General features: G+C 34.4%; 2 protein-coding genes across 4 annotated transcripts; one reads left to right on the forward strand and one right to left on the reverse strand.

The window, feature by feature from the left end:
• Positions 1–3,117: 3,117 nt before the first annotated feature.
• Positions 3,118–6,044, reverse strand: LOC144425835 (uncharacterized). 2 transcript variants are annotated; one of them, XM_078115553.1, is made up of 5 exons: positions 5,979–6,044; positions 5,816–5,874; positions 4,439–4,503; positions 3,794–3,921; positions 3,118–3,437 (listed from the first exon to the last, which is right to left on the reverse strand). In XM_078115553.1, exons 1-5 carry the CDS (start codon positions 6,031–6,033, stop codon positions 3,388–3,390), a joined length of 357 nt encoding a protein of 118 aa, XP_077971679.1. In that variant the 5' UTR covers positions 6,034–6,044; the 3' UTR covers positions 3,118–3,387. The 2 variants fall into 2 exon arrangements, with proteins under 2 accessions (XP_077971679.1, XP_077971680.1); XM_078115554.1 differs by lacking the exons at positions 5,816–5,874; positions 5,979–6,044 and adding an exon at positions 5,386–5,406.
• Positions 6,045–7,970: 1,926 nt separating this feature from the next.
• LOC144425866 (kelch-like protein 12) lies at positions 7,971–20,278 on the forward strand. Of its 2 annotated transcripts, XM_078115618.1 has the most exons (8): positions 11,863–11,993; positions 13,919–14,027; positions 14,371–14,474; positions 15,293–15,461; positions 15,687–15,839; positions 16,217–16,351; positions 17,533–17,674; positions 18,189–20,278. In XM_078115618.1, exons 2-8 carry the CDS (start codon positions 13,952–13,954, stop codon positions 18,298–18,300), a joined length of 891 nt encoding a protein of 296 aa, XP_077971744.1. In that variant the 5' UTR covers positions 11,863–11,993; positions 13,919–13,951; the 3' UTR covers positions 18,301–20,278. The 2 variants fall into 2 exon arrangements, with proteins under 2 accessions (XP_077971745.1, XP_077971744.1); XM_078115619.1 differs by lacking the exons at positions 14,371–14,474; positions 15,293–15,461; positions 15,687–15,839; ... (1 more) ...; positions 17,533–17,674; positions 18,189–20,278 and adding exons at positions 7,971–8,076; positions 8,741–8,861; positions 9,888–10,041; positions 11,310–11,530 and having other exon boundaries at positions 11,851–11,993; positions 13,919–14,021.
• Positions 20,279–21,811: the final 1,533 nt, after the last annotated feature.

Here is a 21,811-nt window from a genome sequence, read left to right on the forward strand (position 1 = left end):
AAGGAGATTCCAAATATTATTAATTATTATTATTTATTATATTAATAACAATATTTAAAAAAGAATATTTCTGGTTGTAATTATTTTTTCCAAGACCCGTCTGTCAGGCTAGGCACAATACTATCAGACTTTAGTAGAGTATATTCAAATAATCAAATTCTCACAAAAATAATTATTTAACAAGATTTTATTTTCCAAGTTTCAATTAATGATTTCAATTGAAAAAATCGATAATGCTCAGTCATAGCCCATTTTCCGTTTCTATTCTTAAACAGTAAACACTCAATAAAACAGCATTCATTACTTTTGAACAGGCGTTTCTTATTTGGCAATGTAAAGTCGTGCGACCTACATACTGCTTATATGTAAGTCCAGACAAATAATTCACATAATTATATTTAATATAATCTGAAGATAAAATGTTGAAGTAAATGAAATAATCGGACAAATATTTGAAATTATTTTCGTTATTTTCCTCGATTAGGCTCAAATATAATTACTACTGATGAATTTAATTTATGGCCTTACAAATGTATAATAATTTCACGTGAAATTTATCACCTGAGGTCAGAGTTTTATATAATATTCCCATTTGAACGACATGAATAATTTTACCGACAATTTGGTTTCTAATTGCGATCATAGAAAAGAATATTTTAACGACATAATTAAACTATTACATGTAAGAGAAAAACTATTACAAACTATTAAATAATAATTATTACAATTATGAACAAATTCATCTACCCATTATACAGCAGAACTGTAATTAAAGATCCTGATTCGTATTGCACAATGTCACAGTTTGCTTTTGTCCCTATGGTTGTAAATAAGTCAAAAGACTCAGAGGTTCCGGATTTGTTGTCTATTGTACGGCGACTTAACACAATATAACACTTAACACAGAAAAAACAGACACAACAAAACGCAGCCAACCTCCAGCCCAGCGTTCGTAGAAAGAGAACAAAAAATATATTTTATCTCGCACGTGTAATGGGTAGTCGGAGTCCAGACCCAGTTAAAACTGCCTGAATCCTAAATCCGCAGAGCATACAGAGAAATGCAAAAATTTATCAACGCAATACAAACACGGACATAACGGCCCGGGACAACCGATTTGTGTTGATATGGTCTTCAAACAAAGTGGTGTTTTACCAATTTCAATCCGAACAAAACAATGGCCAGCCAGACACATAGTAGGGACCTGTGGGTATGAAAAATTATCGGTATTGTGAGGTATATACATTTGTTTTTTCCGTCTCCAGCTTACCACGGTACTGCTTGCTTCACCCCTAATCTAGTAAAGAACCATAGGGCACAATATCGTCATTCGTTGTGTTGAAAATCAAATTATCTTCTATGTTGGTGGGTCGGATGAAGCCTCATGCTATTAGAATGTAATCGACTGGGTGGGCAAGGCCGAACCGGGAAGATGCTGGCCATCCAAAATAGTAGCTTCTTTCGTTTAAAAGACTGCCTGTTCGAATTCGAGACGTGGAAATTTTCTACAATGAATTGTTTCTCAGTTCTTATATGTATTATTGAAAGAAGTTCGGCACAAAAATGTCGGACGACAATTTCTGATTATCTGAGAGCAGACGGGTCGTCACTGCAAAGGGGGATATATGACTTAGAATATTTTGTAAATAACTTAAGTTTAAATTTAAAAAGAAGTCGAACTAGACTTCAACTAATTAGCAGCGCAATTATTTAACAGCGCAATTATTCATAATGTATCGTATAGCAAAACAAACTTGATTCACTCGATGGCGCCATTGCGCGGGACAACCGGTATCTAGTAATGATGATCTCGAAGTATGTGAACCAAGATGGCGAAATCCGGAACGTAGTATGTGTACCAGGTCAGGGTTAGGTCATAAGTTTATTCCAAATTTCTTTATTTCAGTTCTATTACGAGTTTGGAGACTAGCCAGGTAACTCCCGTAGTATTTGTACCTGAAATGATGACCTAACTCTAACTTGGTACACATACTACGTTCTCGTGTCCGCCATATTGGTTCACATACTTCGGGAGTACCCTAATAAATCCTTATGGTTCTTGACATTTCCGTATCTTAATTTATCGTTGTTGTGTGTTGTTCAGTATAATACTCAATACCTTATCTAAATCTGCTGCTCTAATTCCGCCCATAGGTGTCGCTGACACAATGACTCAATAGTCTTTCGCGACTCGTCGTCAATTGCGAAATATTGCTTGTATTTGACTTATTTTAATTTCTTATTATTTTACAATGTTTTTCATGCCTGACGAAATAAAATATCCGACTTTGGACACAGATTTTATTATGCGTATTATTTTTACACGCAATCCCATTCTGAACCTCGAACTGAGAGAAAAATCGGCTTCAAGTACTTTTTCATTTCTATGCTGATGAAGTTGAAACAGCGGAAGCACAGAATTGTGTTAACAACATCTCAACTGAAATCTCACCGCCTGGTCTTCAAAAAATGAGATATATTTAGGTTCGAACCCAGCCCAAAGTATATGTCCAACTGTTACTTCATAGTTTATGCCTATGGAATGAACACAGTTTACTAAATTGAGTGGGAAAATGAAGCACTGGTCTGCGATATGATGATGGTGATGATAGTGTTACATCATAATACCAGACATGTACAAAGATCATTTAATTTGAAAAAACGTCAAAAGAATTCATAATTTAAAACTATTCAAAGAAAACGTAGAACTGTTCAAATTCTTTCTTTCTAACTCTCGATTGAATCTGACTCCAACGCGGCCCAAATTAATTGACCTTCTAATTGATTACTTACGATGAGTTCGTACAGTTTTAATATGGACGTGCGTGGGGCGCTCAAGAAGTGTGTGTACCAATATGGAGGTAACTAATTTTGTTCGCTTACTTTACATCAAGTTGTGTAAAAGGACTGAAACCTATGAGCAGGGGGTATATTTACTTGGCTAACACAGACAGTCCCCGAATTCGTAATAGAACTAAAATAAGGAAAATCGGAATAAAATTATGTCCTAACCCCAACCTGGTACACATAGGGAGTTTCGGGCGTAAAGCATAAATATGATGAAATTTCTTTAGTAAACTTATTTACCTAATTTTTAAAAGTAAATGGCCAGTCATGTAAAATGAAAATCACTTATTTATTTTGTTTTTCAGTTTCCTCACACAGTAAGATATTTACACTATTACAAAATTTGCACGCATGTTACTATGTATATTAGGTAAATTCATTTTGTCAGAAACGACAACCTTGAATGATAGATATGTGCTATAGATATATTTTTTCAAAACAATTTTTTTATCAAAATTATTCGTGTGTTATAGGATGCATCAATTATTGGAAAGCGCTTCGATCTTCGTTTCGTTGATTTCAGTCATATTTCTTCTTTGGCTAGTAAAGGTCATTGAGATTCTCATCAATAAATTCGTCGATGTCTTCAACTGTAAAAAATTATAAAACGTTAAAATAGCATAACACGATCTCAAGACACAAAGGGACAAGATATTTGCCACTGTGAAAAATATTCTTTGTTTCCTTATCGCTATATGGCATCCAATTTTTTTCCTCGAAATGGCGCTAAAGAAAGATTCACAAACAATTTTCCAATCATGGCTAGGCCATAAATTATTATTATAAATTAGCAGCTAATAGTCCAAAAATTGTAAAAGAATATTTTCTTAGAGTTTTGTTATTTGTGTATAATAGGGGGTTAATATTTCGTTTTCATTTGTACGTGAAACGTGTAAACAGACTACAATTACACTCAAGTCTAGTCAAAGTTATACAGAAAACGTACATATATTTTTCTCGTCCGCAGATCTTTTTTCTCGAAATCCATATCCATACCGGTGATATCTACTATAGCCACCGCGATAACGACCATATCCCCCATAGCCACCATTTCGCCCGTAGGCCGCATCGACCCTGTTAACATAAAAAATTATTTTGACGTACATGTGTAAGGTATACATGGCCTATCAGGATACAACAATGAATGGATACGAGCAGTGATAGGATTCGGCGCCTTCGCAGGGGAATCGTAATCGTATTAATCTGACACATTTTCAACAACAAGACATCTATTAGTCGTTATAACCTATCGCCATGTATCAGTAATCTTCTTAAATACTTAAGAGTTTCTGACGGTGTTTTGGGCAAATTTAAAATACTGGGTCTAATGATCAAATATGTCAGTTTCATTAGCTGAAACCTTTATAACTTTGACCTGGAAACTTTAATTGCAATTTATAAATTTACAGGCTTTTGTTCTTGAGACAATTGAGCAAAACAATCCATGAAATAAAATACGAAACGTACGCCAAAATTGTATTTTTTATTACGCATCGACCAGAAAAGGCCATGGATCGCTTTTAAATATAATGTGAATCCTGTTTCTCATACTTATTCGAGAACATTGACAAAATCAAGTTTTAATACTTACTCATAGTTGATTGGCAAAATTAGAAGCATCACGAAACAAGTCATAAATAATGTTTTAGAATCCATCTTATTAAAATAAAAAATTATTTCAGTTAGCAAAGTCACAAATTGGGCTCAAACTGTTCTATCTCCGAAATGGCTTGGAGCGAGCAGCGTTTAAAATATATTCAAATATAAAATAGGGTAAATGAATGATGAAACAACGACTCATTATATTTTCTGAAGAATTTTAAGTCTAAAAACATATGAAGATAGCACATGAATCAGATGCTGAACAGAATACGATCTAAATGAGTGGTTCTATTTTTAGGCCGCGCCCCCCCGTTAGAAATTTGTCGAGTCTCGCGCCCAACTCAAAAATAACTTGCTAACAATAAGTTACAAATAAGGCGTAAGACCTATGGTGAAAGTATGTTTTATTCAAAAACATGTTGAAAATATGTGGATGAAACGTGAATATCCAAAATAAAAAAAAATGTAAATATTCAAAATAAGGCGGGAACGATTAAATTTAACAAATATTTTTATTTTTAATCAGTTTCACACTCCCTCAAAAAAGTTTTTTTTGCCTCACGCTTGAGAACCACTGATATTAATGATGGCACTTTTACATACACAAGCGTGCAATACATAGCGAAACGATTTTATTATGAGGTAGATACAGTAATTATGTGAATAATTATTTTAGCGTATAATGATATGCGTTATAAACACAATCGGACTTGTCCTGAGAAGATTTGTTTCAACTTAATAAAAGCACGAAAGATCATCCGCCGCGTCTCCCCATGTTACAGATACTGTAATCTCGATTCCGCAGAATGTACAATACCTGTATATATATGTTGTATGCAACAAGGTACTCCCGTAGTGTGTGTATCAGATTAGAGTTTATTACGAGTTCGTCCCTTTACACAACTTGATGTAAAGTATGCGAACAAAATTAGTTACCTCCATATTGTTACACACACTTCTGGAGCGCCTACAACGACACATACCGCTTTAATGGAAAGCGACCTTTAACAATTTTTTCTCAAAAATCAATCGTGCGCTTTATTAGCCGGTGCGCCTAATGTGTGGATCAGATAGTTTTGTTTTCTTTAATGCCTACACTCAAAATCTGTACCAATATTGCTTGGAAACCGTATCTTCTTATAACCCGATGTGAATAAAAATCCAATATAATCCAATTTTATTTGATGCCCGAAAGATACTCCTGAAATATGCTAACCAGGATGGCGGACACCGGAACATAATATGTGTACCAGGTTAGGGTTGAGCCTTTAGTTACAAATTCTACCGGAGTCACTTGGCCTGTCCCCGAACTCGTAATATAACTAAAATAAGAAAATTTGGAATAAAATTATGGCCTAACCCTAACCTGGTCAGATACTACGTTCCGGTATCCGCCATCTTGGTACGCATACTTCAAGTCATGGTCCGTAAAATACGGTAAAACAGTGCTCAATTCTCTATTGAACTAATAGCATAATTGGTATGAGGTTAATTAACAGAAACAACTCCATAAACAATCATCCACTAACTGTGAATCCAATGCATAACAGTGAATTTGGAGGGAGCCGACTCTGATGCCCCCATGGTCGTATCACTCGCTCCAGTCTTTACCGAAAAGAGTGTCTATTTATTGTATGTAAGCTTTCATTTATTTTTTGTTGTTGACAAATGCACAATGGTAATATATCACTAATAACCTCGAGGGGGTTAAAATCGGTTGTCTCTTCCAAGCATTTGGGCCCTTAGGGGACGTATACGTAACCGACGTATAAATCATATCGATCAATCAACTACGGGGCGAAAATAGTAAATTAGGTTGTAACTGGCATTTAATTGATCTATTCATAAAATACTGTTTTCATTACTTAGTTAATTAAGACCTAATCATGCGGTTAAAAGAGCGTTCTAAAAAAAAGAACGTTCATCACTACAGTGTCACGATTTTTCCACTTGCTTTTTCTGAATCAAACGAATGTATTTTCATGAGCTTCTAGCCTAGTCTAATAAAGTCAAAAAATATCAATCAAACCCGGCATGAATAAACGGCTAACTAAATGGTAATACGCCCATTCACTTCTAAAGCGTCACTCGAAGCTACAAAAATTAGAGAGTATTTTATTATTTTTTCCACCTATATTCATGTATTATCACAGGCTTATAGTCCTATTAGACGATATCTAATCTTTTTCCGCTATTAGTCTATTTCACACCGTGAGATTAGTACCTTTATGTCCCATGCTTCAACCTGATTTGAAGTTTTGAAGGCTTCTGAATTTCTGACTTGTGCAATGGTCCTTTGTGTACTGTACTGTATTGTAAATTTTTATACCATGGCGGATTATGGGAAAAATAACTTATTCTATATTATGGTATTAGTTGACAGGCATTGATGTTGTAGAACATTGGATAAGTTTTCTATTTTGTTTCGAGTGTTCTGATCTGATTTTTTCAGTTTGTTAGTTAATGAGCAAGTTCATTGTCTTTTTGAACTATTAATAAATTTTACTCGATTTCTTTGTTTTCTGCCGTGTTTTCAGCAATGTTGTTGTTGTTTATTTCCTATTTTTTTTTGTGTGTGTGTGTCTGTGTAATTTTATATGTTACATAAATATGTAAAATAAATTCTTTACTACTTATGTTTGTATTTTGTGCTGGAGAACGCACTATTTATCCGAAGGTTCTATCTGCTTGGTTTTTAGTAGGGAAATGTTTGTTCCAAAGGGGAATCCCCTACCTCGATACCGGAAATCCCACTTCGTTGCTGGTAGCATCAAAATAAAAGTTTTTTTTTATCATATGCAATGTTACGTCGAAATTTAGTTTATAGTCAAATAGATTAAGGAATCAGGGTTGCATCAATACCCCAATATCACCACCAAAAGTCGGCAGTGGCACTGTGTTTCCCCGAAAATAGGACCCAGTCTGATTTTTAAAATGATTTTATTATATTCCATACAGATATGTGCCTTGCCTTACTACTGCCTGACTGCCTTAAATACTGAAATAAGACTAGGTGTAGGTGCGAAAATTCAGTTAAATGAAATATTCATTGAAATTTATGAACCTGGCACGACATTCAAAAGGATGATATGGTCATTTTTAAATAATGACTGCTGAAATGTTTCGCATTTTTTTTTTTGAATAAAAACGTGTTACTTATAAGTAAATGGATATCAGTTTTCATATTTTGTATATTTGAAAGTTTCATTATTTTTTACTTTGACAATAAAAGATATCCCCCCAAAATTATCCCTAGTTTTCTGAAAGAAAATTGAAATTAGACCCTGTCCCATTATTGGGGAAACGTTTTGGTACATTACAGTTATAAATACGACTGGCTGATTACCGTACTTGCGTATAAGACAAGGTTGAAATCCAATCCAGTCATAACATATTTGTCATTGTTCAAATGTTGTAATTGTGACTGGATGGAAATGCTGTATCACTGTGTCAGGGCATTACTTTGGCTAAATTTTAAAATTCAACATGCTTATTCAAACATATGTGTTTATACTTTCAGTTATTCTGCTATTTCTATAACTGGATATCTTGTGAAAGTGTCAATTGCAACATGGGGGATAAAAATCAAATCGAGCATAATGGTGCTTTATCTCAGTCATTGGACAGGTCTGTTTGACATTCTGTTTTTATTACAACAATTCAATTGAGTATTATCTTTTCTAGTTGTATATCAAGAATTCAGTATCATCATTGCGGAAAACCTATGTTTAGGCTAATTCGAATTTTGTGCTGTGAAAATATCATAATCTCATGTTTAAGTGAAGCATTTTAAGTTATCTGCCCAATTCACAATTGAATGTTAAAAAGTCATTAATCTAAAAAATAGAAAATGTGCAACAGTGCTCCACAAACCAAACGAAATTATTGAGTAAAATCAAATTGAAATTAATTAAATAAATTGCATTTTACGGATGCTTCCTCGACCTTTGACCCCCAAAAAAATTCTCTCCATACTTTACCATTGTAAAATTCTGGAAAGGTTCTCTATGCTAATGATAACTACCATATGCACATATGCAACTGCACGATCAAAATTTCACGGTATACATTTGTGCATCGCTACTATTCACAAATTTATTTCTGACATCCATAGTATAGAAAAAATATTGAACTACTGGTATGACTAGATGTAGACTTCAAACACTGTAGATATTATTATAATTAAGGATAAGAAATCCTCGATATGAATTTATGAGAATAATTTCTATCAATTTCTTTATTCCGGCTATATGTTACTCACCTACCGTATTTCATATTTTTGTCATTCTAGTTTTCGGAAAAAAGGAATCATGTGTGATGTAACAATTATCATTGGAGAAGAAGAATTTCCAGCCCATAGACTTGTTCTATCAGCTGCTTCAGAGTATTTTGAAACCATGTTTAATGTGGAGGTATGATGTAACTTTAGTTTTTCTCCACTACATTAAAGTGATATTGGTGATGAAGTATCTTGCACTGATGGGAAGTCCAATGTTACTCTGGCAAATGAGCTTGATGTTATTAGAAAATTTTTTGTAAAATTTTTAAAACGAAGCGCCTGTAGGTATGACACATCATGTCACCATGCCTTTGATTACCATACATAGATTCAAATCTCATCGGGGATATTTATGTGCATAAGGAACGGCCTTCCCTAAGATTAAGCCGTCTTATCTCTTTCCCTCTTCCTCAAGATAAATATGGAAATCTAATTCAACATTGTTGCCAGAAATTACTGAATTGTTGTGAACCTAACATTAGAGATTGAAACTTCTCCTTTACCACCGCATGTTTTGAATAGTATTCGACTTATTCAGAGTAAAATATTTGACCACAAAAATTATGGAGTTTATGAAATATAAGCCAGTTCAAAATTATTCTTCTATATCTCATGTGTAATCCGTAATCAGTAGTTTATTTTCTCATCATGCTGAAAGCCCACTTGATATACAAATTGCAATAAATAATGAAAAAGCGTTTCAAAGTGAAGGAAGCTGCGGTGAACCAAATTTGGTTATCAAGTAGCGGCACTAACAAGAAAGTCTAACAAGAAAATAATAATTAAATATCGAACCATATTGTAAACGTTATTTGGAAAAAACAATAATTAATTCAAGGCATGTCGACCTGGAATGCCCAGTAGTTGCGGATTTCTACCACAACAACGAAAAATGACTCTGTCGACAAACAATCTAAGTAATCGTGACAAGAGAGTGATTCGCGTAACCGCTGGTTGGTTGCGACTCTCTCCATCGCCAAGTCCGAAAACAAATAACTAACTAATCCCATACCCGACATGGAATGGTAATGGTTCGCCTTATGGTTGAGCCGTCCTATTGGCTTTCCTCGCCCCCAGGATAAATATGTAAATCCTATCTTGTAAATCCTATCCTAGGAGCTGTGTTGTATTGGAAAAAAATTCCCATTTGTTGTTTCAGATGAAAGAGAATGTGACAGGCAGAGTTGAAATGCAAGATATTAGTGTTCCCATATTCAAAAGTTGCCTTGAATATGTTTACACTGGATTGATCAACATTCATGCAGATAATGTTCATGAGTTATTGAAAGCAAGTTCACTGCAACAGATACAAGGTGAAATTGTGTAGTAGAAAACTTGTGATTCAGATATTTACGGTATTTCCTACGTGCATGAAATAATGTACAAATAAACAGTGAAAATAAATCAATTGGGAGAAAACAAAATAACAGACCTACAATAATTTGACTGCAATAGGTGAGGAGTCGCAAATAAACTATAAAGTCATCGTCAGCGACACCTAAATTGCTGTATACAGCATCAGATGACGTCAAATAAACAGTATTTGAACATATTTTTTTGAATGAACACGATTTGGAAAATGTTGATGTAATTGAGAGAGCCATTCGGAGAAAAACAATGTTTAAATAGTCAGTGTCATGCTCGGGTTAGCGCGGTAACAACTGTCGTGCTTCTGACATGCATGACGCTACCTTGTGTAATTGACTTTTTGTGGACCATTTGTGTCTATTATCATTTGTCATTTCCACTTCAGGCAGTCACTAATACTATTTTAAAAGAACCCAAATCTTTCTGGTTTGCCTATGCCAATGGACGGTCCACGTAACCGCTGGTTGGTTACCTTACAGCTTCCCCCACCTTTAAGTCTATGCATCTGAAACAAATAACTGGATAACCAATCCCATACCCGACATGGACTGGTACTCGGACGACAGGTCATGGTTCGCCATAAGATTAAGTCGTAGTAGAGGCTTTCCTCTCCTCGGGAATAATCGGGATAAATATATAAACCCCCCTCCCCCCACATTAAATATGCTCTGGTTGAAGTTGCAGTCATGGTGTTTACCCTACATCCTCTGTATAGTTGGGCCTTTTACTCTCTCACCTTGGTGGTGAGGTGTAGGCTTGAACCATGAACTCTTAGTTTAACTGTGTCCATGTTCATGAGGACTCAAACTCGAGTTTGGTAAGTTGTATCATCATGGGGGAAGATTTTATTTTGAAGATATTTGTTGAAATCTGTCATATTTTGATTTAGGTAGTATACGATAGGTTTTTCCTTATTTATTCCAGGGGTGCGCAAAGTAGTATAGCAGTAGTTTTGCGAACCATAGTTTCTTGTCTGCTTACTAGTCGATGTTGAGTATGTGGATTGGTCACCAGTTAGAATAGGATAGGATTTTCATATTTATCCCGGGTGAGAGTAAAGTCAATAAGACGGCCCAATCACATGGCATACTATACCTCTCATCCGGTTACCCACACAGGGTGATCAGAGATGCGGTGGCAAGCGTATCCCTAACAACAGGCCAAGACTGTGCCAGATTCAGCTTTGTGGGAATTAAATTTGATTTTTGTTCAGATTTGAAAAAGCTTTGTCTGAATTTCATGCAAGAGAATTTGAGTGTGAAAACCTGCATGGAATCATTCAACATGTCAAAGCTTTATGAGAGTGATGAATTGAGAGAAAGTGTTGAAGGTTTCATGATAAAAAATTTTGAACAAGTCTCAAAAAGTTCCGACTTCAACAAGTTTATGGATGAGGCATTCTTGGGAAAAATCTTGGCTTCAGATAAATTGAAGGTTTGGAGAAGAATTGTTCAATGTCCTAGTCTTTAAATTTGGATGTATGTTTCCCATAAAATTTCTGGTACTCCCGTAGTGTGTGTACTAGGTGAGGGTTAGGCCTTAATTTTTTTCGATTTTCCTTATTTTAGTTCTATTACGAGTTCGGGAACTGTCTGTTAGCCGAGTGAATATACCCCCTGCCCATGGATTTCAGCCCCTTTACACAACTTGATGTAAAGTGGGCGAACAAAATTAGTTACCTCCATATTGGTACACACATTTCCAGAGCACCCTTTTTCCAGCTTAATACTATAATTTCCACTATTGCATCACAGATACCAAACGAGAAGATTTTGTATGAAATCGTGACATCTTGGATTAAATATGATGAGGAGAATCGTGAAGAACTATTTCCACAGTTATTTCAGCAACTGAGATTGAGTCTTTTGCCCGTTGAATATTTGTATGCTGTCATGAGGTTTCAAATTTTTTGTGGTATCTACATGCTAATATACAGTATACACTATAATATACACTAGGGGTTTTCAACCTGTGGAGAAATTGTGTGGCCCGCGAAGAGTGCCAATTTTAAATGGTGTGCGCCCCATGAAACAAGTTTTTAATCTGGCGAGTAATTGTAATCCCTTTGCGTTGCATAGCTAATACCTAGGTTTTATATCTGAGCATGTGCGTAGCAAACAGGCATGTCATAAGATCAACAAAATCAAATTTTTGGGCTTGCAACTACCAGAAAGCCTAAAGTGCGGCCCACGGTTCCACCCAGTTATTCGTATCTGGCTCACTTGTTTTGAAGCTTGCACCTTTCTGATATACACTATTAATATATGGGTGGGAATGAAAGCTTTGTCAGAATAGGGGGTTGATTTTTCCAGTTCCCATTTGTGATGTTGCACTAAATATCTTTGCAACTAGGTAGTAAAAGCTAGGCAAGCTAACTTGCAGATGAAAAATTAAATAATCGACTATTATTACAATGCGTTGGACTTTGCTGTCTAGGGAATACTTCCACTGTCTTATACCTGTATGTAGTTACATACCATAATTGAGAATCAATGATTCCCATACCCGGCATTGGACGCTAACCGATTGGTCTCGGTTTGCATATAAATGAGCCATCTTATCAACTTTCCTCTTCATTGGTAAAAATATGAAAATCCTATCCTATAGCGTGTACAAGCTAATTGCTCATCGCCTGACAAGAAAGAATGGTTCATGTAAGCATGGCTTACTCAATTAGCCACATGCATATACATTGATTAACTGGTAAGATATATGTGAGAGGCTTGTGTCATTGTCAATTCATGGTTACGTATTTTTTTCTCCATATAGCTCTTGTACCGTGTACATATTATGTTCATTGCTGACATGTTTTTGTGCTGTGTCCAGTATGCTCTCTAGCTTTTAATTTCATGGGGTGTTTCCTAACTTATATTCAAGTTAAGAATTAAAGTATGGTGGCACCTCAAAATTAGGGGGTGAAGGGAAATCACAGCCTGTAACAGCGGTTCTCATTTTTCATGTAGATGTAGTTTCTCACAACAGCAAACATATACTTTAAGTCTATATTTAATATATAGTGTTGGATGTGCCATTCACTTATCCCTTTGTAAACGAATGATAGTTGCAATACATCACACATTCTGCAAGTCTAAATTAGAAAAGATGTTGTGTTTCCTATTCTAATTGGTGACGCCGTAACTGATTTTGTAAAGCTTATCATATTGTTACCCGTAGGTATAAGTAAATTTTTTCAATTTATAAAAACACTTCAACAAATAAACGGCTGTTGGTTTTAAATGAATTTGTGTCGCGCCAAACTGATTGTGTACACAATGTCATAATTATATCATTACGTATTTTGGATAGCATTCATTTAGGCTTTCGTCTTCGCTCCAGGCCATGCACAATTATCAATGATATGCAAGTCTTTATTATTTTTGAAAGGATTGATATCTATCTGGATTAAAATTGTCAGCCAAATTTATCACACTATTATCACGTATCCTCTAACAAATGAAATTTTGAATTTCTTTTACTTTCTATATTCTAAAATAAATTAACTGAATGCTTCATTATGATGCGCAAAAAATTTTTCAATGGTGAAGTAAACATTCAAAATAACATCATTGACTACAATTCCCAGAAAGTCAACATCCTCACGTGTTTCAACTCCATTCAACACATACGATGTATTGTCATTTTTGTCCAATCATTTTCCTTACTTCCTACATACCAAAGAATGACAATCAAAAGCCATTGCTACATTTTTATATCATACTCAACTTCACGATTTAATGCTTTGCATGTATACTAATCTATAATGGAGTAATATATAGAATTTGTGTAAAAATTGTTTTGTAGTACATTATCGGTTATCCACAGGAAATTGTAAGGAAAAATGAAAAATATGTGAAGATGGTACAAGAAGCCATAGCACAGATTCATATGGGGAAAGTGACACATATGAGAAGATTGGTAGATAATTCAAAGGGTATGGAATTTCTAAATGGCATTTAGATTGAATCATTGGTTCATTTGCATCTCTATTATATTTTCGAATGTGGGATGTAAAAACTATTACTAGAATATCTTAATAATGATGAAAAGCTTAATATTGTTGGTGATAAATCGCAGGCTACACTGATATATATTCATTTAAATTTTGTTTTATCAGAATAAAGCAAAGTTGTGAGCCTCTAGATAAAATAGTTGAAGTTATTGATAGATATCAATGAGTCACCTTCGAGTGAGATAATCAATATAAAAATCGTGGAACATTTTCCTATTGTGCCAAGCTCACAAACTAGACAGTTTACTATCCTTAACATTTCCAGGGAAACGACTATTGATAATGAAAAAGGATGTGCAGTTGAGCGAACAAGAAGTTCTGTGTTTTAACACGGATAAACTTACATGGAATAGTTTTCCAAAGCCGGAAGTAAGATAATTTTCTGTATTCTTTAGCTGTTTCAAGTGCTCTTTCATTTCAATAATGGTGTAATATATCAACTGAGGTGTCAACTCACATAAAACATGCTTGCGACAATGTGATTTCTTCTTGCACAAACCATTCCTCGCAGAAATCAACCTTGTGGTTTTACAAATGGTTATTAGTTTTGCAATGGGAGCCGTATTTAAATAGTTAGTACGTTGTGCCAACCACCTTGCCTAAAAAGTTATCAAAATACTCCTAAGTTTTTATCGCCTTGTAAAAATTATTTGTTTGTATAATCTAAATTAGAGTTTCTCAAACTTTTTTAGCCCGAAACACCCAGACTTTTTATCTTGCCTCGTGTAAAAACAAGAAATTAGAAGGTAAATTTGATGGGTGGTTTTCAAAAAATTCAACTATGGTTAAATTAAAAGGTGTGCTGTAAACTTGACAATTTATAAATTTGGCTGACAGGAATCGATATTGAACGGTTAAAAATGCCATGCTTTCCAGAATGGCATGAGGCCCTTCCGCTTTCAGCCTGTTTAAATAGCAAGACTTGTCTGCCTGTTTGTCACTAGTTGGTAAACAATTTTCCTGCCCAGAGTTGCCGATGTACAACTGAACTCGCCATGGTGACCACTTCATTTGCTATTTTCATCCCTGTTCTACAGAACGCTCTGAATAAGCTCACGGAACACAGTTTGAAAAACGCTGATCTAGCTCATAGTTGTTGTTCAAAGTTTTTGAATGCTGAATGTGTCAGATAAATGTTAGGTATCATGCAAAGGCTAGTATTCAAATTCGTTTATACTTTTTTTAAGGAATCAACTTTCTCTGCTGTTGCATGTGCTGTCATGGATAACAAACTTCATGTTGTTGGATCCAATCTTGAAATGAGCATTTTGGATTTGAACAATAATAATTGGACCACTAGGGATGGGGTTTATTATTATGTAGATAGGAGAAACTTTGCTCTTGCCGTTCACCAAGGTGTTTTTGCTATTATCAACTGTTCTAGACCAGTGAATATATTAATACTGTATTTCAATTTGTAATGGTCTTAGTATATAATACAACCCATAAACTGCTCTAGGATAAACACTGAGCAATATTATATTTCCAATTGCCTACCCAATGCTCAATTGAACAACTAAATAGGATAATTTTCTGCTACATATCAAAGAAAAACTCCATTATTCAAACTTCTGCTTGCAGGCAATTTATATTTGGTTGGGGGTACAAAGAAAAAAGGTTACGGAACTTCTAGTACCAATGAAGTCACCAGATATTCTTTGATTACCCTAAAGTGGCAGATGCAATCCAACATGAAAGAAGCAAGACATTCTCCCACTGTGAATTCAGTAGGAGGTATATTTCATTTGTTTGAATTGATGTAATTTCATTCATGCAGCAATTTAGTTGTTAGATATAGCCAGTCTGGAGGCTGATAAACTTTGATACACTGTACTTTTTATTGTTTAAAATATTTTGTACCAGGAAATTGATTTGCAACAGTGTACAAATCTCAATACGAAATCACTGATCATCTGAATAACCAGTACAGTTCTCAATAATTTTACTCAGTTCCAAGTCAAGCAGTTGGTCTAGTTGAGTTTTGAGTTGAGCCTCTGCACGAAGGCCCTACCATACATTTCATATATATAATATGCATAATTATAATCTTCAATAATTTTATCCATTTCCAAAATTTTCTCCATGTGTGATTAATTTTTATCTCAAATAAGGTGCTATGTATGCATTTGGAGGTGGGAAAGCTCCTGAAAAATTTTTCAACAATGTTTGGAGTTCAATACAAGATTGTGACAATAGCGGTTTCATTAAAGTTTCTGCTGTAAAAGATGGCTTGATTTACACTATCGGTAACTATTCATTGACTGTGTTTGATTAACTTTGGTGACTCCATTTTCGAACTTTGAGAAGATAACTTAACATGACCATCTAATGTTGTTATCAGGGCTAGGGGGAAGATGGTGGAGCCTCTAGCCACAACATTTTGATGGAGCTTGAGTCGGAGTTGGAGCCAAGCTTACCATGTTAGATGGAGCTGGAACTACCGGAAATTTAGGTGGCTCCAGCTCCCAACCATCATATTTTTTTACACATTTATATTTTTCAATATAGTTTTTATATATGGTCAAGCTCCATAACCCTAATAGCCAGGGGCACAGCACAGATTTTCAGGAGGAGGGCTTTCAAAATCGGAAATTCCTATGCAACAGGTTCTCAAACAGCCGCTATGAATATGCGGGCATCAAAAGAGCTACCTTTTTCAGCGTATTATGATTTTTGTGTTGTGTAAAATATCCATCCATGACAACGACGACAATTTAAAGTGTCTTTCTATACTAATTTGTTTGTGTTCAACGTAATTCGCGGTTGAGTAGACTTACGACGAAATTAAGCATTACTTCTTCAAAATACCCAGACAATCCGTGGACATGAAAAATTGGAGATAAACTGCAGGATAATATTTAGTTTTGATAAGTATGTTTTGCGACCTTAGAAAATTTTGTATAAAATCTGCAATAAAAATTTCATTTTAGTAGTTCATAAGACGTTTACAGCCTAAATAAAACGCCATACTTAAGAAGCCAAACGGCAAAATGCAATCGCATGCACTATTTTTGAAGTTTTCATTATTCCAAAAATAACCTCTGACTTATTCTGCTGCGTCAATCGCTATGGAGCTGGAGCCCAGCTACGACATAAAAAAAAGCTGTGAAGCCGGAGCTGGGGCCACTGTTTGAATATAATTTGACTGGGAAGCTGAAACCGGGCCAACTTGACTTTCAACCAGCTCCCCAGCACTGGTTGATATATGTTGAGGATATTGCAACTTTTGAATATATATCATTTACAAATACAATTAGTTTGTTGCAAGTAAAACTAACTTTTGTTAATGTTGATTGACTGAGACACAAAGTTACTAAGTAGCCATGCATTTAAAACCATTTTAAGCCAATATCCCGTATCTGACTTATATGAATCAAAAGTATGCTCCCTCTTAGTATTTCAAATAGTATAATTTGAACAAAAACAGGCGAGCGTGATATTGATACCGATGTATTTCTGAACATCTATAATCCAGCTGAAGATTTTTGGATGTATCCAAAAAAGTTCACTCTCCCAGAGGGAATTTCTGGATTATGCATTGCCAATGGTGACTTTTACATTGTTGGCAGGTAAGTATTTTTGCTGATGGTTTGCTTCACACTAATCAAAGTCGCAGGCACTCACTTTAAGTTTACTTTGCTATATTCTAAAACAAAGTCCAATGTCTCTATGGTTAAGTTCACTAATAAAACTAGAATGGAAATATCTAATGCAATAAACTCCTATAGAGCTGGAGCCATTAACCCTGAATGTAGCCCTGTAAAATCTTGCAACCATCACTAGTATTGTCACAATATGGACTTTCCACAGATCTGCATCTTAATAAGGCTAAAGTAGTTTTCTCGTTTAGCAAATCAGCAGTTTTATGAACCACCCTGTAAGAATTAAGCCACCTTCTTACAAATAGGATTTAAACCTGTCCACATTGGATAATCATGCGATGGTAACGTTGTTGCTAATGTTCAGAAGAATTTGCAGACCATAAAATATTGTTAAAATTCTCTCAATGCTTTTAAAATCTTGTTATTCCGAATTCACATCTTTCTGCATTGTAATAAATTATTTAAACATTTATATTTTAAGTGATCGCGAGCAGAAAATTTCAATTCAAAGAATTGATTTTAAAAAGATGTCTTCTATCATTGTTTCACAAAGGTTCGAAGATTGGAGCAATGTTTCTTTAGCTGCCTATTAAATTTTTGTCCTCACAAATTGTTTAATCAGTCTGATATTTTTTTCATCCTTGAACTTCTCCAATATTATATTAAAGAGGATTTCTCTTGCAATCTGATATTTAGTCATTGTTTAGTTTTAAATCTCATTCTGACAATTTGATTTTTTGTCCAACATTAAGTAAAACTAAATTATAATTATCCCTAAGCCCTTCTTATTTTTTCTCTTTTCGCATGTTGTATTACTGTTGATAATTTTTATGAAATGCACTATCATGTGATATTCTTTTTCTTGTTATATTAAGCCTCAATTTAGTATGTTTTGAGGAATTGATTTATGAGGCCTCGTAACCGGGCTTAAAACCCCCAAATTGTTTTTCTTTCTATTGCAATTATGATGTCTGCTTCAAAGGGGTCAGCTGACCTTGAAGTCTTTCCCGCCCCCCTTGCGATTATATTTCATAATTATTGGACACGTTAAGTGGACATAACGATCGTTTCAATATAGTGTTCTTATTGTTCTTGGACACGTTTTTAAAAAGTCGCTTTTCTCTCCGATTACTGGACCAATTGCTTTGAAATTTTCAGTAGTGAAAGATGGAATTTATTTCCAGAAGGCTATTACTTTAACTTATTTCAAAAATTCCTGTGGACTCTTAAGAAATTCGTTTTTAATGTGTCAGAATAAAAAATAGCGACACCGTGTGACGTGTCCATATATTTGAGCTTAGCTCTCTTGTTGGACACGTCAGTGTACATAACGATCGTTTCAATATTATGTTGTTGTTCTTGTTAGTCTTATTTGTCATGATGAAATCGCTTTTCTCTTCGAATACTGGACCAATTGCTTTGAAATTTTCAGTGGTTAAAGAATGATTTTTTTGCCAGAAGGCTATTACTTTTACTTATTTCAAAAATTTCTGTGGACTTCAAGAGATTCGTTTTTTATGTGTCAGAATAAAAGAAAATAGCGGGACCTTGTGACGTGTCTATATATTTGAGCACAGCTCTCTTGTTGTTTATTCTACTGCAATATGTAATGAAATATTAGGAAATAAATCATTATCTATTTATCTAATATGAAAGGTTTTTATCAAATTTTGTAGAACTATTGAACAAAAAGGACAGAGACACGATCTGTCCTGTTTTTATGATTATTCCTATTGTTAGTATTTATGTTCAAGAGCTGTCTACCGCAGAACTGATTTGACATTTGCTAACCATTTCATTAAATATGTGTACACTTTTATTTTGCTCGTATTTTTACTGTGTTTACTTATCATTATATGCAAACCAATTTTGTAACCTACCTTTTTTGGCAAGGTTGAAACAATTTTTTTACCACTGTTTTCAAGCGCTTGTTAATAAAGCACTTATATCTTTTACATCATTTATTTACTTTCCACCAATGGTAAATGTAATTTGTAGTTTTAATTTGTAATTTGTTTTAGAAAATATTTCAATAAAATAATGGTGTGCAGCCTGCTAGGCAAAGTTATGTATTAGGAACCCGTTCTTGTTTTTTATTTCAGACGTCAGATGACCGCAGCAAATTGTTTAGCTTTGTATTAAATTTATGTATTTGCCTCATGTTCATGTAGCTGACATAGTGACATACATATGGTCTCTGAAATAAAAGAACCTGTTTTAGAAGCTCTTATTGAAATTTTAAATACCATACCCAAAACCATAAACACCAAATTACTATAACTGGATAAAGCCGAGTATTTGAAAAACAGAATGCGAACGTTATATCGAACAGTATTTACACAAGTGGGTTGGATCAGCTAATTATTGTATTTTAAAAAGCTCAGATTTCTGGAATTCCTATCTAGTGAGTCGGGTTCCCGGTGGGGTAAACTTGAACTTAAATATAAAATTAACCTTTCAGTATCTAACACATTTATAATAACAAAGCATCTGTGTTTCGTTTGTCACATGCGCCCTGTGTCATTAATCTTCCCACCACTAGCTACCAAATACATGAGAGTTCCTGACCTGTTTTCGGCAAATTTATAATAATGGGTTTAGTTTTTAAATATGTCAGTCTCTTTAGCTCCAAGCTTCAGCGTCTTGACTTGGAAACTTTTATCGCAAAATAATAATTTTCACAGTTTTTTGTTCTAGAAACAACGGAATAAAACCATTAAAAAAAATATACGAACGCAAGATACAGTTGTATTTTCATGATACGCATCGACCAGAAAATGAGGCCTTAAATCATGTTTCTCTTACTTATTCGAGAGAATTGACAAAAAAAATTTGATACCCACTTATAGCTGTTTGACAAAATTAGAAGCATCACAAAGCAAGTCATAAATAATATTTTAGAATCCATCTTAAAAAAAATAAAAATTGGTTCAGTTGATGGAGTTCCAAGTTGTGCTTAAATTTATAGGCGAATGTTTTCTCTCCGTTGGCTTTGAGCGAGCAGCGTTTCAGATATATTCAAATGAAATATATGGTAAGTGAATGATGCAACAACGACTTATTATATTTTCTGAGGAATTTTACGCATAAAAACATATAGAAGTAGCAAATGAATTAGATGCTACACGGAACACGATCTGAATCAGTAGTTCTCAAACCTTTTAGGCCGGCATTGATGTAGCACATTGTACAAAACTAGAAGACGCACCTCATATTTTCCTAGTTTTATATTTTGTTTCAAGTATTCTGATATTTTTTTTTTTTAGTCTCTTTTAACTATTTATAAATTTTACTCGATTTCTTTGTTTTCTGTCGCGTTTTCAGCAATGTTATTGTTGTTCATTTTTTAATTTTTTTGTTTGTGTAATTATATATGTTATATAAAGAAATAAAATAAATTCTTTACTACTTATGTTTGTATTTTGTGCTGGAGAACGCACATTTTATGCGAAGATTCTATCTGCTTTGTTTTTAGTAGGGAAATGTTTGTGCAAACGGGGAATCCCCTGCTTCGATACCGGAAATCCCACTTCGTCGCAAAGTAGCATTAAAATAAAAGTTTTTTCTATTATATGCAATGTTACGTCGAACTTTGGTTTATTGTCATATAGATTAAAGAATCAGGGTTGCATCAATACCCCAATATTACCACCAAAAGTCGGCAGTGGCACTGTGTTTCCCCGAAAATAAGACTTAGCCTGATTTTTAAAATGATTTCAATATAATGCCTTGCCTTACTACTGCCTGACTGCCTTAAATAAGACCTGGTGTAGGTGCAAAAATTCAGTTAAATGAAATATTTATTGAAATTTATGAATCTAGCACGACATTCAAGAGGATGAGCATGAGGATATGGTCATTTTTGAATAATGAGTGCAGAAATGTTTCGCAGTTTTTTTTTTTTTTGAATAAAAACGTGTTACTTATAAGTAAATGGATATCAGTTTTCATATTTTGTATATTTGAATGTCTCATCAATTTTTACTTTGATAAATAAAAGACATCCCCCCAAAATGAGTGCCAAGTGTTGTTTTCCGAAAGGAAATTGAAATTAGACCCTGTTCTATTTTTAGGGAAACGAGGGATTTTTGGTGCATTACAGTT

This window comes from Styela clava, chromosome 8 (assembly GCF_964204865.1).
Source record: "Styela clava chromosome 8, kaStyClav1.hap1.2, whole genome shotgun sequence".
NCBI classification, from domain to species: domain Eukaryota; kingdom Metazoa; phylum Chordata; class Ascidiacea; order Stolidobranchia; family Styelidae; genus Styela; species Styela clava.

Coding starts and splice junctions, on each gene's coding strand:
- LOC144425835 (XM_078115553.1), bottom strand. CDS start 6,033: ATGGGGGCATCAGAGTCGGCTCCCTCCAAATTCACTGTTATGCATTGG. Junction 5,875..5,978: donor TGTTATGCATTGGATTCACA/GTTAGTGGATGA, acceptor CGTATTTTACGG/ACCATGACTTGAAGTATGCG. Junction 3,922..4,438: donor ATTTTGCCAATCAACTATGA/GTAAGTATTAAA, acceptor TTATGTTAACAG/GGTCGATGCGGCCTACGGGC.
- LOC144425866 (XM_078115618.1), top strand. CDS start 13,952: ATGGTACAAGAAGCCATAGCACAGATTCATATGGGGAAAGTGACACAT. Junction 14,028..14,370: donor ATTGGTAGATAATTCAAAGG/GTATGGAATTTC, acceptor TAACATTTCCAG/GGAAACGACTATTGATAATG. Junction 16,352..17,532: donor TGGCTTGATTTACACTATCG/GTAACTATTCAT, acceptor GAACAAAAACAG/GCGAGCGTGATATTGATACC.